Source organism: Artemia sp. Qi Xiang Cuo, chromosome 19 (genome assembly GCF_049724085.1).
Source record: "Artemia sp. Qi Xiang Cuo chromosome 19, ASM4972408v1, whole genome shotgun sequence".
NCBI lineage: Eukaryota > Metazoa > Arthropoda > Branchiopoda > Anostraca > Artemiidae > Artemia > Artemia sp. Qi Xiang Cuo.
The window spans coordinates 57479305-57494881 of NC_142812.1; the positions used below are offsets into that span (position 1 = coordinate 57479305).

Sequence of the window (15577 nt, forward strand, 5' to 3'; positions counted from 1 at the left end):
AAGACATATTTATCATATTTTCAACCATGTTGAACAAAATGGCGATCTCAAAATTTTTATCGGGTGACTTTGGTAAAAAAAATAAGCGTAGGATGGGGCCTAGGTTCTCACCATTTTTTTGGTAAATTAAAAAGGGAACTAGAAACTCTAATTTACGTTTCAATAAACACTCTCACAATGTTATTGTATCCCAGGTTCGATACGATTATCCTTGGGAAAAAAAAACAAAAAAAAAACAAACAAACAAACAAATAAACACGCATCCGTGATCTTTCTTCTGGCATAATATGGAAAATTCCACATTTTTGTAAATAGGAGCTTGAAACCTCTACAGTAGGATTCTCTGATACACTAAATAGGATGGTATGATTTTCATTAAGGTTCTATAACTTTTAGGGGTTTTTTCCCCCTTTTTTAGAAAAACAGCCAAATTTTCTCAGGCGCATAACTTTTGATGGGTAGCACTAAACTTTATAAAAGTTATATATTTTAAATTAGCATTGAAATCTGATTCTTTTAATGTATCTATTGGTATCAAAAACCCGTTTTCTAGAGTTTCGGTTACCATTGAGCCGGGTCGCTCCTTACTTACAGTTCGTTACCACGAACTGTTTGAAAATACAAATGGATGTGAATTGTCAGTTTAATATACATATACTAATATTTAGTAATCAAAATACTAATATTATTTGATTTATTAAAGTTATGAAAGTAAAAACATATGTATTTTTTCAGTAAAGTGCAAATTATGTTCTGGTCTTGGGAAGGCATAGGGGTTTTGAGCCCAACTTATGTTAATTTCTGCTCGTTTTGTATTTGATTCGGTTATTTATTGTAATTTCTGCTCATTTTGGGTTTCATTTATTTATCGATGCTGATTTGTGGTAGTTTCACGCTTGGTAGATTATATGATTTTATTTTTTACTCATTTTTGGTTTAATGGATCTTTGAAAAACTTATTTTGTGGAATTTTTTTTTTTGTAATTAATACTTAATATAAGCGGTACAAGGTATCATATCTATATTTAATTTGTTACTGAGAGGAAAATAAGTTTTATCCCTGAAAGAGAAAACATCATTTACTTATCAAACAAAACTTAACAAATTAGCTATATTTATTTTGCTCATCTTTTTGCTTTTGTTGGCTTTACAATAAATCAAGAAAAAAGAACTGCTTTTGCCAAAAGGGCACAATGGTTATATTTTATTTTAGTTCCCTATAATTTGAACATTAACCCAAAAAAATGTTAAAAATTAAGAAAAAAAGAATTACCAAAATGTCATTTTTGGATCCTAAAAACTAGCCTGTTTATAAAAATCCAAATTTCAATAACTTAAAACTTCTTTTGAGCTTCTTGTTCTACGTATCAGCACTGTGTTGCAAGTGGCGCTAATATATTGGGTCGATCAGTTTTTCTATTAAGAAGAAACGATCAAAATAGGTTTTTTCAAGGCCAAAGGATAAAAAAAAACCAATATTTCGAAAAGATAACCGCCTCTCTTCTTCAGCACGAACAAAAAAATATTTAAGGAAAATACCAAAAAAGACAAAAGAAAAAAGCAAAACAAACCTGGGAGTCAATGTGAAAATAAAACAAACCGATAAAAACCAATGAAAAATCAAAATTAAGAGATGAATAAAATTCAATAAAACCCAAAATCACATTGACTCACATTGTGACCCAAAATTACTCATTGACTCTCCGCGTTTCTTTTTGGATTTTGTTTATCTTTTTTGGCATTTCCCTTAAATATTTTTTTGTTTGCGCTTAAGAAGAGATGCGATTGTCCTTTCGAAACACTCGTTTTGTTTTTTCAGTATTTAACTTTGACCTTGAAAACCCCAGTTTTGATCGTTTCTTCTATGGCAGGCCAATATGGTTCAAGAAATTATCTTTCTATTTAGTCTAGTTACTTTAGAACCACATCGAATAGTGACCCAAATACAAAGCTCTGAAAATTCTGTTTAAGAATTAATACCATAAGAAATACCTTGTATTTTAATATGAGAAATATCAGTAATTGTGAAGTTAAATTCAATACCAACCGTTTAGCTGTTTATTCTGAACTTTCAGTTGACATTTTTGACAACACATTGCTGACACAAGTGATTCTCATTTCATCTGATTTCCAGACGTTGCTGACAGAGGGGGTCCTCTCCCATAGATTTTGAAAAGTATTTTTCTTGGTATTTTCATTACAAACCAAAAACCTCCTAGATTTAGAAATGTCGTATACCTTTTTTGTACCTTAACGAAATTAATAAAAAATAAAAATAAAATTTACCCCGCTCCACATTTTATGAACTGGTGCCACTGGTTGTTGATGTTTTTGTTATGTAAAATTCAATACGAATCGTCTATGTCTTTATTATGTAGTCCTAATTTATGTTGATGTCTTGAGTATGTAAAATTCATTACAAATTTAATTTTTTTGGGTCCTCGAAAAATTTTTAACATCAGAAAAGACGAAATAGAATCCCAAAGACTGCTTATGAGAAAAATTGAGTTAACTAAATTTTTGAAGGTTTTTCTACCTAAATCAAATAGCTGGGCATTTATACCCCTAAAACCAAAGAATTTAAGCAATGTAATCATAATTATAAACTCACTTACTAAAAAACTGACAGGATTTACAATTTCCCCTAAAAAAACAGTTCCTACAGAAAACACGTTCATGTGACAGGTCAGCGAAGAGAGTTCTTTAGCGCAACAAAAATTGCAATTAAACGACGGAGTTGAAAGGAAGGCTGGGTAGAAATATTTTCTTTTCTAAAAACAGAACTTTTCAAAAGCTCAGTTTTTGTTAGGTGCTTCACAGACAAACGCCAAACGAATTAGCAATCGAAAAACCAATTCCTTATACTGGGTTCATAAAAATTTTCTCTCGCTTTCATTGGATAATTAGCTCTCCTCTACACGTGCTATATTGCAACAAGAAAAAGATAAGGCTAACAAAGTACCAAGAGACATCAAAATAAAACATTTTTGCACCCCCTGAACGGGGTGCAATAATAATTTTCTCTCGCTTTCATTGGGTAATTAGCTTTCCTCTACACGTGCTATATTGCAACAAGAAAAAGAGTAAAGCTGACTTAAAGTACCAAGAGATGTCAAAATGAAACATTTTTGCACCCCCTGAACGGGGTGCAATAATAATTTTCTATCGCTTTCATTGGGTAATTAGCTTTTCTCTACACGTGCTATATTGCAACAAAGAAAAAGATAAGGCTGACAAAGTACCAAGAGACATCAAAATAAAACATTTTTGCACCCCCTGAACGGGGTGCAATAATAATTTTCTCTCGCTTTCATTGGGTAATTAGCTTTCCTCTACACGTGCTATATTGCAACAAGAAAAAGAGTAAAGCTGACTTAAAGTACCAAGAGATATCAAAATAAAACATTTTTGCACCCCCTGAACGTGGTGCAATAAAAATTTTCCATCGCTTTCATTGGGTAAATAGCTCTCCTCTACACGCGCTATATTGCAACAAGAAAAAGATAAGGCTGACAAAGCACCAAGAGACATCAAAATAAAACATTTTTGCACCCCCTGAACGGGGTGCAATAATAATTTTCTCTCGCTTTCATTGGGTAATTAGCTTTCCTCTACACGTGCTATATTGCATCAAGAAAAAGAGTAAAGCTGACTTAAAGTACCAAGAGATATCAAAATAAAACATTTTTGCACCCCCTGAACGGGGTGCAATAATAATTTTCTATCGCTTTCATTGGGTAATTAGCTTTCCTCTACACGTGCTATATTGCAACAAGAAAAAGATAAGGCTGACAAAGTACCAAGAGACATCAAAATAAAACATTTTTGTACCCCCTGAAAGGGGTGCAATAATAATTTTCTCTCGCTTTCATTGGGTAATTAGCTTTCCTCTACACGTGCTATATTGCAACAAGAAAAAGAGTAAAGCTGACTTAAAGTACCAAGAGATATAAAAATAAAACATTTTTGCACCCCCTGAACGGGGTGCAATAATAATTTTCTATCGCTTTTATTGGGTAATTAGCTTTCCTCTACACGTGCTATATTGCAACAAGAAAAAGATAAGGCTGACAAAGTACCAAGAGACATCAAAATAAAACATTTTTGCACCCCCTGAACGGGGTGCAATAATAATTTTCTCTCGCTTTCATTGGGTAATTAGCTTTCCTCTACACGTGCTATATTGCAACAAGAAAAAGAGTAAAGCTGACTTAAAGTACCAAGAGATATCAAAATAAAACATTTTTGCACCCCCTGAACGGGGTGCAATAAAATTTTCTGTCGCTTTCATTGGGTAATTAGCTCTCCTCTACACGTGCTATATTGCAACAAGAAAAAGATAAAGCAGACAAAGTACCAAGAGACATCAAAATAAAACATTTTTGCACCTTCTGAACGGGGTGCAATAATAATTTTTTCTCGCTTTCACTGGGTAATTAACCTTCCTCTACACGTGCTATATTGCAACAAGAAAAAGAGTAAAGCTGACTTAAAGTACCAAGAGATATCAAAATAAAACATTTTTTCACCCCCTGAACGGGGTGCAATAATAATTTTCTATCGCTTTCATTGGGTAATTAGCTCTCCTCTACACGTGCTATATTGCAACAAGAAAAAGATAAGGCTGACAAAGTACCAACAGACATCAAAATAAAACATTTTGCACCCCCTGAACGGGGCGCAATAATAATTTTCTCTCGCTTTCATTGGGTAATTAGCTTTCCTCTACACGTGCTATATTGCATCAAGAAAAAGAGTAAAGCTGACTTAAAGTACCAAGAGATATCAAAATAAAACATTTTTGCACCCCCTGAACGGGGTGCAATAATAATTTTCTATCGCTTTCATCGGGTAATTAGCTTTCCTCTACACGTGCTATATTGCAACAAGAAAAAGAGTAAAGCTGACTTAAAGTACCAAGAGATATCAAAATAAAACATTTTTGCACCCCCTGAACGGGGTGCAATAATAATTTTCTATCGCTTTCATTGGGTAATTAGCTTTTCTCTACACGTGCTATATTGCAACAAGAAAAAGATAAGGCTGACAAAGTACCAAGAGACATCAAAATAAAACATTTTTGCACCCCCTGAACGGGGTGCAATAATAATTTTCTCTCGCTTTCATTGGGTAATTAGCTTTCCTCTACACGTGCTATATTGCAACAAGAAAAAGAGTAAAGCTGACTTAAAGTACCAAGAGGTATCAAAATCAAAGATTTTTGCACCACCTGAACGGGGTGCAATAAGAATTTTCTCTCGCTTTCATTGGGTTTTTATCTTTCCTCTACACGTGCTATATTGTGACAAGAAAAAGAGTAAAGCTGACTTAACGGAGATTCCGCCTTGGCTCAACACGTGTATGACAACCCACACCATTTCGTTTGATTCGATAACACCTCCATTATTGCCCCCTGTTAAATGTCTCATGCAAGTTTTCAGGGAGGCATTTGATATAAAAAAAAAAAGGACATTCACGGAAAGGTAGCTCTCAATAGAGACACTGGAGAAACCTATTTATGCCCCATTTATACTGAACTAATTAATTCTGATCGTTTTTACTTAAAAAAAAAAAAAAAATCAAATTTTGCAACCTAACCCAATCTGTGATGGTGTTTTACCTGGAAAGCGTTTAGCTTTTAAAAATGGACTGTATAAATTAAAAAATTGAATTCCCATTCAATACTGTATTTTTTTAAATTCAGTTACCCTTTCACCGTTACATAGAAAGGGTCGTCAATTTTTAGTTGTGTTTTGTTTTAAGGTTTGAATTTTTTTATAGTATACTTGGATTTTTATTAGTAATTTTTATTTATTATAGAGCACTGAGGACGGTCAAGCGGAGGTCTTGACCGAAATATTTGCATTTTAGTCTACATTTATCACTGGCTTGTATAATCCTCGTTTTTCTCTTTTTTCATTTTATCATGATTAACCAGTGTGGTCTCAGAAGTTATTTACTTGTAAAGAGTGATTTTTTTGGCTTTTTGCCACAGAAGTATTTGAAAATGCTGATACATGGTGTTAATTCTATCTTCAGGACTAAATACCTATAAATTTAGGAGTGGAAGCATTTTCTATCCATTGCTCTTAAATTGAGGCATTGTCAAAATGATTATCTGTAGCTGGCTTACAGTTATAGTGATTTTCATCTAGATTTTATCCTACTCAGTTTTCCGCACTCAAAATTATGAGGGTTCTAGGGAAGTACCATATCTTTGTCAGTGTTGCCACGTTGAACCTCGGAAATAAGCAGAACGAATTAATTAAATTCGACATTACTATTCGTACGTAATATTCAAATATTAATAACATATTGATTCCCAAAGAAACTACGAATTCACAGAGAAGCTATACCTTCTTAAGTTGTTTCGTGCCAAATTTTTTCCCCGATGTTTCAACCATGTACATTTCTTACCCCGTTTTACTTAACTTGCTTCCTCTGCCTGTCTGTTCCTCTCATTCGATTTGGCTCAAAATTTGTATACAACTTTGCTTTACCTAACATCTTAATATTCTATTGTATTTGAATCTCAAAAACACTTATTTATCCTACAATTTAGAACTAAGTAGACATAATTTAAGACCAAAAAGAGTTAAATAAATACTTTATAAAAATTAAACCCCGTTTTACAAATGGAGTAAAAAGGGGAAAATAAATTCTTCGGTTCTAAAGAATACTTTTGATAAACATACTTCAAAATTTTCCGAATATTTTGAATGTTGTTAACTCTTTTAATCAAACTTGTAAAATCTTTCTTAAAATTGAAAGTGGTGTGCAGGAATTGTGAATTTGTCATCCACAGGATTCATAAAATTATGCTTGTATGATAAATTGTTACATCAATTGGTAGTTGACTGAAAATGCGCACCACGTTTAAATTTTTAGAATTTTTTTTTACAAGTTTGAGTAAAAGAGTTCGCAACATTCAGAAAATTGTGAAATATGTATATCAAAGGTATTCTTTAGAACCAATAATATTTATTCAACCCTTTTTAGTCAATTTGTAAAACATAGTTTTCTAAGTTTTTTTTTTATAAAGTGCACTATTTATTTAAATTAACGCATAACTACATATGTAGTTTTTTTTCACTGAAAATTGAATTCTAGGTTTTGTGCAATTTTCCAAGACATACCTGGTTGCGTAAGCTCCCACTTAGTCATTTCAAATAATCAGATTCCGTTTTCACTGTCCTAGGTACTTTAACAGCGACATCTAACAAGGTCATTAATTTCAATTGCAGGGACGACATCTGGTTTCTGACAACTACGCAATCCCTTCTGTGGCTGACCGAACCAACTCCAATAAATAACCTTGGCAATTTCCAGGCCTGGGACTGTACAAAGAGAGATCTTCCAAGAAAACCGTGCAATCTTCCTAAATCATGTGGTTTACCATTCAAAAACGGGAAGATATCAGACACTAGGTAATGTATTTTATTCTGTTGGACATTATGATATCTGTTTGTTTTCAAAAAGAGGACCCTTCATCATAAAAACAGGCTTGATAATAAAAACAATAAGGAAGTTAATTTAAATGGCTCCATTCTGATAATCGATCCGCGCTTTTTTAAACGCTTTATGAGATATTTCTCTCTATTTGATATACATGCTGCCCCTCATAAATTAGGCATAATAAACCGAATGCTCCATTTCAGCTTCCAGTGCCTTATATGCTTCATACCAAAAGGGCCCCGTATACAAGAGGAGGGGGCCATTTTTTTATTATTAGTCAAGACAGTGACCGTCACTGAATGAGCCATAACAGAAACGGACCGTGACTGGCCATAAAGAAAAAAAGTTGCAGTCTTTATAACTAAATATTAACTAAAGTGCCTGAAATTTGTGAATACTTCTCAAGTTTTGGCGATGGTAAAAAAATTCATCAAAAATAAAGAAATAAAAAAACAGGCAATTCCAATGACAATTTTATCCAAACAAAATTTGAGAGGGGCCTGGGATGATAGACAGGTGGCCCCTTTCTACATTCCCACCGGAAGCAGTCTTGCTGAGAACAACCAATGATGATTTACAATACGATAAGGATGCCAGAGTTTACTTGTTTTGAGTGTTCTAGTTAGGCTATTATACGCTATAGCCTTGATGATCACCTGGCCTCTCAATGTAAAAAAAAATACGCAAATGTTACGTTACTTATTAGCTAACAATAAATTTTTCATGGTTGAGCATCCTAATCTGATAAATGAAACCCTGGGTTAATGATTGACTAGAATAGTTGATAGTAGAAAATAGTTGGAATTCAAAATTTGGGAGGAGGTAGGGTGACAGACAGCCACCCACCCTGCCTCCCTGTTAAGAGCAGTCTTGCTGAGAACGACCATTAGTGATTTGCGACTTGAAAAGGATGCCAAGCAATACTTGTTGTGATTGCTCTACATGGGCTATAAAGGGCTATATAAATAATATAATCATCGAGCAGGGGCTTTCAATGCATAAAAATGCCCAAATGTTTGGTTATTTAATGGTTAAAAAGACTTTTTTCGCAGTTGAGCATCCTACTTCAACAAATCAAACCCTGGGTGCAGCCCTAATGGGCTAATGACTAATCCGTTCATTTTTTACTCCCAGTGGATCATTTTTAATAACATGTTTAGCAGAGTTGTTGTGACTGCTCTACATGGGCTATTACGGGCTATATTCATAATATAATTCATCGAGCAGGGGCTCTCAATGCATAAAAATGCGCAAATTTTATAATGCACAAATGCGCTGATTGGATTCGATAATTCATCCCATTACATCGCCATCATCACAAATTAACAAAAAACAACTTCTAGTAAGCTCTACAGCAAATGACGAGAAGAAAATTATTTTTTCCTAAAAGAAATATTGAGTTTTTTTTCAACGCTGATTTTGTCTTTGATCATATACGTTTGTTATTCAAATATTTTAGCCAGTGGCGTGAGCGGAGACGTGTCTAACTTATCTGCATGGCAACACTGTACAGGAATATGGTCAATTTAGGAAGCATCAAACTTTGAATATTGTATCTATAACCCTTTTACTTTTCTAGGTATATGGCAACATGTTTCACATGCCCAAAGCAATACCCGTGGCTTGGCGATACAGCTGGCTCGGGTAGTGAAACGCCAGATCTCTATGAGCCTGAAACACCAAAGTAATTGTGTTCTGTTGTGCAATATTTGTTGATAATAAACTTATTTTATTCTTTATTAATTTCGACAGTCATAACTAACACTTAAATCTGCTAAGGTGCTTATCTTTTCGGATGCCATTCAAGGAAGAGATCGCCATATTTTTTCCTCTCTGAAAAAAAGGAGAGTGGAATTAGAAAATTCCAAAAAACTAAAGTAAAATTTGAGAAATTAACCTGTAAACTTTGACCCTTTAAAGGGACAAATACACATACCTATGCGTACGAGTTAGCACAAAATTTGAGAAAAACAAAAACTAGGATTTGAATGAAAATATCAATAGTAATTTATTTCTCACCCTATCAGAGGCTGCACTCTAGCGCTGCCAAAGCAAAGGGTCCTATAACTACAATGAATTTTTTGCCCCTTGGTCACTTCTTATACAAGGGGTGGTCATAATAACTTCGGAGGAGGCTCATTGAAGTAGGAATTATTAGTAACTTTTTATGAGCTAAAAGTGATCTGAAGGTTACTGAAACAAAAGTCACGTCACAACTGAGCATTTAGTCAAAGCGTCATTTGCGCAAAACTAAACACCAAATATATTCTATACATTTTCTCATTTCTAATTATGACACAAAAAATAAAAGATTGCTGAAACTTCAAGGAATTAACATCATTATATATTAAACAATCAGTCTACTTTTATTACTTCTTTCCAGTAAACACGGATTTTTCTTGGTGTTTCAACAAATAAAAACCACACTCAAGCAGTTGAGAGGGTTTGAAAGCAGTGTTGCCATATTGGCTTATTTTGATTGTGACTTGTGGTAAAAATTTTGAATTTATCCGCCAGCTAAAATCTTGGCTGATTTTATAGCGATCTGGCTTATTTTTTGGCATGAACTGCTTTTTCGGAAAGACATTAGTTTCTTCAACGATCCATACATCATTTGAATCCAATAATTTTTACATCATATAACGAAGCTGTAATCTCTGTGTGCACGAAAGGCTGGAAAGGACGAACTAAAGGCCTCCGTTTGTCAATTCCTCCTATAGGTCCGGGGTTATGTTCTCGGAGATTGCATTTGGCACTGTAAAGTTTGTTTTTCAAGGCTCTGGCTTATTGTTTGGTTCACCTTCTGGCAACACTGTTTGAAAGAGAAGGATGAAGCACTCTTATTTGCAAACCTTAACCAGTCTAGTGACGTTTTTTATTAATTAATTAAAAAAACATTTTCCATAGAATAAGTTTTTCAAAGAAAAGTAAAGAACTCCATTAAACAAAAAATGAGCAAAAATTTTTTTTGTTAATTTGTTGTTGTTGATGTTATGGCAAACAAAAAACACACTGCTCGACGCACAAACCCTATTTAGCAAAGCTCAAATGACGCTCTACCCTTTAGTAGGGTAAAGGGGGTGGTAGCCCTACTTCTGTTTGTAATAATTTATATATGGTTCAGGTTTTACTTGATTCCTCATTGTTTTAAGACATTATTTGTTCATCTATAGCAATATAGGTTATATTTTGTGTTTGATATGTTATTCATTTTTAATTATTAAGTTACTTTATTTCTGCTCATCTCAAATCTTAATATTATATTCTTCACTTTTTTTAAGTCCTTTTTAAAGAAAAGTTTTCAAAGTAAAGAAAACTTCAGAAGAGGAGTAACAACAAGAAAAAACGAAAAGAAAAACACTGTATATATATATATAAAAAAATTAGGTCAAAAACAACACAAAAACTAAAACGCTACAGAAAACTATAATCATTATTAAATTAAGGATACAAACAGTTCCTTATAATGATAAAAGCCTACACAAATCAGATGAAACAGATAGGTCCGAAAGGCTGAGTGTTGTCTTAGATGGCGGATTCTATAGAACGAAATGAAAATTTTACTTTAAAAATCCTATAGATTACCTAGGTCGACAAAATTAAAATTAATTGATATAGGAGTAGATTAATGGCCTTTTAATGCAACAATCTCAGTGGCGTCAGTTGAAGGACACAGGGCTTCATGAAACAAGATAAAGAAATAAGAAATAAGCTAAAGAAATAAGAAATAAGCTAAAGAAATAAGAAATAAGCTAAAGAAATAAAAAATAAGCTAAAGAAGTAAGAAATAAGCTAAAGAAATAAGCTAAAGAAATAAGAAATAAGCTAAAGAATAGCATTCAATTTTACACCCAATTCTAAGAAGATATTTCAGTCATATATTCTATAGGCATAGATTTATAACAATTAAAAATGGATAATTTGAGATACATTCATCCAATTTAAGAGATAAAAGTATTCTTCGTATTTAGCATAAAAAAAATCTGTCAATACATGATACTTCTTGACTGCAGCGATTCATAAGACGTTATGTGGCATTTCCCTGAAAGAATAATAAGTGCATTTTCTTCTTTCCTTTCCCTCTCCAGTGGAAACTTCTTTCCCTCTTGGTGGGAGGAAAGGAAAGGAAACTTTCCTTTCCCTCTTGGTGGGAAGTCCAGCCCTTCCCACCTGCACCCACACCTGCCTTTAGGCATTAACTAGAAGGACCTGGCCAAGCTAAAACACAAATGAATTGATGTTTTTCCTTATCTTAGCTTATACATGTATATAAACTTTACATGCTCTTTTATACAGATGCTAAACATTATCAGATATATTTCAAACTTCTGCTTCTTCAAAAATTTATTTCAAAAAGCAAAGCTTATGGAAGAAAAGAGCAAAGTTGAAACGGAAAAAATTATTGCTTCGCAAATTACGCAAAGTATATTTACAAAGCCAGCTTCGATAAACTGAATCATGATATTTTCCAATATCTGTAGAATTCTAAAACTACTGCCGATGAATAAAAGTTCAAATAGGGATAAAATGCTTTTGAAACGGTTTAGTAAAACCATCAACAGTTTAACTACTTATGACGGTCACTGCATATGTGACCGAAATATTTAGTATTTTTTGTGAAATTTTATCACTGTTTGTGAAACACTGTCTATTAAAAGGATTTTTTTCCCTATTTGAACTTTTATTTATCGTCATGGAAAGGCAGTGTGGTCTCCAAAATTATCTAAACCTAGTGCTTTACAGAAAACACAAAACAGACCCCCACCCCTCATTCACACACAAAAAACTAAAAAGAATGCTCTCTTAGGAGCAGACAATTCTACAACTAGCCAGCACGAAACAAAGACTAATTCATAAGTCTCTCAATAGCCTTTCAGCGACCAATATATCCATAACTTTTAGTAGCCTATGCAAATATAATTGTCTAAAAACTCAAGCAAGCTCAGTTTTCAGTAAAGTGCTAGTTTTTAGAATTTCGCAGGTACTTGAAAATATCACGAATCGGTTTATTTGAGCTAGTTTTGTACGCATATCTTACACAATCGGCAAAGCAATTACTTTTATTTAACTGTCAACTTTGCTCTTTATTTTCACGGGAAAAGTTTTGCATTTTAAAATCAATTTTTGCTTCTTTTTTATGTAGGTCCTACTCGAAACAACTTGTAAAACGATCTTTTTTTTAACTTAGGTGATGAAACCAAAGAAGTCCACCTGTTTTTTTAAGTGCGCAAATGACATGATCATCTTTATCATAAGCAGCACAATACCGCTGCCTAAGTAAAGAACGATGTTGGCACAATGTATTATTATTATTTTTTTTTTTCTTGGTTTTAGACCAGGGCACTTCGTATCGAAGGAGTTGTCGTAGAAACTTCGAAAAGGGCTCATTCGATTGGAAATTGGAGTGCCTTGGGCCCTTTTTAATAGTGTGATTGGAAGGCAAATAACACCCCTTCCACGCCCGCCATTTCCCTTCACAAAACCAATCAAAATTTTGAGATAGCCATTTTGTTCAGCGTAGTTGATTTCCAGACAGAAAATATATTTTTGAGGAGGACACTCCCCCACAACCCTCAGGGCAAGGGTTTTAAGTTATGCCCTGGGGGCATATAAGAACGATGTTGGCACACCGTATTATTTATTATTTTTTCCCTTAGGCCAGGGCACTTCGTATCGAAGAAGTTGTCGCAGAAACTTCGAAAAAGGCGCATTCAATTGAAAATTGGAGTGGCTTGTGCCCTTTTTAATAGTCGAGAGTGATTAGAAGGCAACTAACATCCCTTCCACGCCCACCATTTCCCGAAACACATCCAATCAAAATTTTGAGATAGCCATTTTGTTCAGCGAAGTTGATTTCCAGACAGAAATGATGTTTTTGAGGAAGAAACTACCCCACAGCCCTCAGGGCAAGGGTTATAAGTTATGCCCTGGCGGCATATAAAGTTTTAATAGAAAGGGTTGTACTAGAAACTGAAAAGAAGACACATTCAATTAGAAAATGAAACGGCTAGTACCCTTATTAATAGTCAAAAGTAATTTGAGGGCAACTAACCCCCTTCTAACCCCTACCTTTCCCCCAAACAAATACAATCGAAATTCTCAGATAACAATTTTGTTCAACGTAATTTTAAGTTCTGGAAATTTAGTCTTTGAGGATGACAACCCCCACAGCCCTCAGGGTAAGGGTTATAAGTTATGACCTGGGGACATAATAAGGTTTTCAGGGAAAGCGTTGTCATAGATACTTCGAAAAGGGTTCATTCGATTAGAAATTGAAATGGCTAGTTCCGTTTTTAATCGTCGAAAGGGATTGGAAGGCAATTAGCACCCCTTCCACGCCCACCATTTCCCCAAACACACCCAATCAAAATTTTGAGATAGCCATTTTGTTCCACGCAGTTTAAAGTTCAGGAAATTATACATTTGAGCAGGATATTCCCCCCACAGTCTTTAGGGCAAGGGTTATAAGTTATGCCCTGGGGGCATATAAGTTTTTATTGAAATCTTTGTCGAAGAAACTTGAAAAAGGGCTCATTCGATTGGAAGTTCAAAGGGCTAGTGCCTTTTTAAATAGTCGAAAGTGTTTTGAGGGCAACTAACCCACCTCTCCCACCCACCCTTCCCCAAACCACATCCAATCAAAATTTTTAGACAGCAATTTTATTCCATGTAGTTAAAAGTTTTGGAAGTTAGCTCTTTAATGACGAGACCCCCACAGCCCTTTGTATAATGTATTCAACTTTAACCCTAGAAGTATGTTAACTACATACAAAAAGTGTAGTCGTAGATACTTCTAAAGGGTTTCATTCACTTAGACATTAAAAGAGCTAGAGACTGTTTTATTAGTCGAAAATGATTGAAGGGCAACTGGCCCCCCTCTCACGCCCACCATTTTCCCAGACAAATCCAATCAAAATTTTGAGATATTATTATTATTATTATTATTCATTTATTGCCCGTCAAAAAAAGGTACAAAAGGTACAATAGACGGAGTAATCACTAAAAAAACAAAAAAGAAAAAAAAAAGAAAAAGAAGGACACAAACACACATTAAAAATTCAAACACATGGCAAAAGAAAACTCTTCATTACATTCATACGAACAGTGACTGTATGCATTACATTAATATAAAAAAAAACTATTTTGAACAAATTGTTGACCAGGATGATTAAACTTACTTTGAAAACGAGATAGAGATTTATTAATGCTAATATTAGGGTCAGCTAGCTTATACAAATGAATAATTTTACGGTTTCTTGTCCAAGGGGGCAAATGTATATCCGTTTTGTTCAGCGTAATTGAAAGTTTTAAGGATGACAAACCCCCGAGAGCCCATAGGGCAAAGGTTGTAAGTTATGCCCTGGCGGCATATAAGGTTTTCTTTAGATAGAGTTGTCGTAAAAACTTCAAAAGGGGCTCATTCGATTGGAAATTCAAAGGGCTAGTGCCCTTTTTTCTAGTCGAAAGAGATTTGAGGGCAACTAACCCCCCTCTCACACCCACTATTTCCCCAAACACATCCAATCAAAATTTTTAGATAGCCATTTTATTCAACGTAGTTGAAAGGTATGGAAATTAGGTCTTTAAGGATGACAACCCCTCCGCCCCACATCCCTCAGGGCAAGGGTTGTAAGTTATGCCCTGGGGGCATATAAAGTTTTTATAGAAAGCGTTGTCGTAGAAACTTCAAAAAGGGCTCATTCAGTTGGAAATTCAAAGGGCTAGTGTCCATTTTAATAGTCGAAAGTAATTGAAGATCAACTAACCCCCCTCTAACGCCCACCATTTTCCCAAACACATCTAATCAAAATTTTTAGACAGCCATTTTATTCAACGTAGTTGAAAGTTATGGAAATTAGGTCTTTAAGGATGACAACCCCTCCGCCCCACATCCCTCAGGGCAAGGGTTGTAAGTTATGCCCTGGGGGCATATAAAGTTTTTATAGAAAGCGATGTTGTATAAACTTCAAAAAGGGCTCATTCAGTTGGAAATTCAAAGGGCTAGTGCCCTTTTTAATAGTCGAAAGTGATTGAAGGGCAGCTAACCCCTCTCTCACGCCCACTCATTATTATTATTATTAGAAATTTCAAAAAGGGCTCATTTGATTGGAAATTGAAATTG

The 15577-nt window shown here is 34.3% G+C and overlaps 2 protein-coding genes across 2 annotated transcripts in view; one reads left to right on the top strand and one right to left on the bottom strand.

Annotated features, from left to right (window-relative positions):
• Nucleotides 1-9194, top strand: part of Cda4 (chitin deacetylase Cda4) — a 68017-nt gene extending 58823 nt beyond the window's left edge. The window contains exons 7-8 of the mRNA XM_089105650.1: nucleotides 7245-7427; nucleotides 9035-9194. Of these exons, the coding sequence (XP_088961776.1) occupies nucleotides 7245-7427; nucleotides 9035-9143 (292 nt within the window). The 3' untranslated portion in view covers nucleotides 9144-9194. The remainder of the gene's footprint in view (nucleotides 1-7244; nucleotides 7428-9034) is intronic.
• The window catches only part of LOC148941042 (NADH dehydrogenase [ubiquinone] 1 subunit C2-like), a 49440-nt gene continuing 43041 nt past the window's right edge, over nucleotides 9179-15577 (bottom strand). The window contains exon 3 of the mRNA XM_089105651.1: nucleotides 9179-9288. Coding sequence (XP_088961777.1) covers nucleotides 9239-9288 — 50 coding nt within the window. The 3' untranslated portion in view covers nucleotides 9179-9238. The remainder of the gene's footprint in view (nucleotides 9289-15577) is intronic.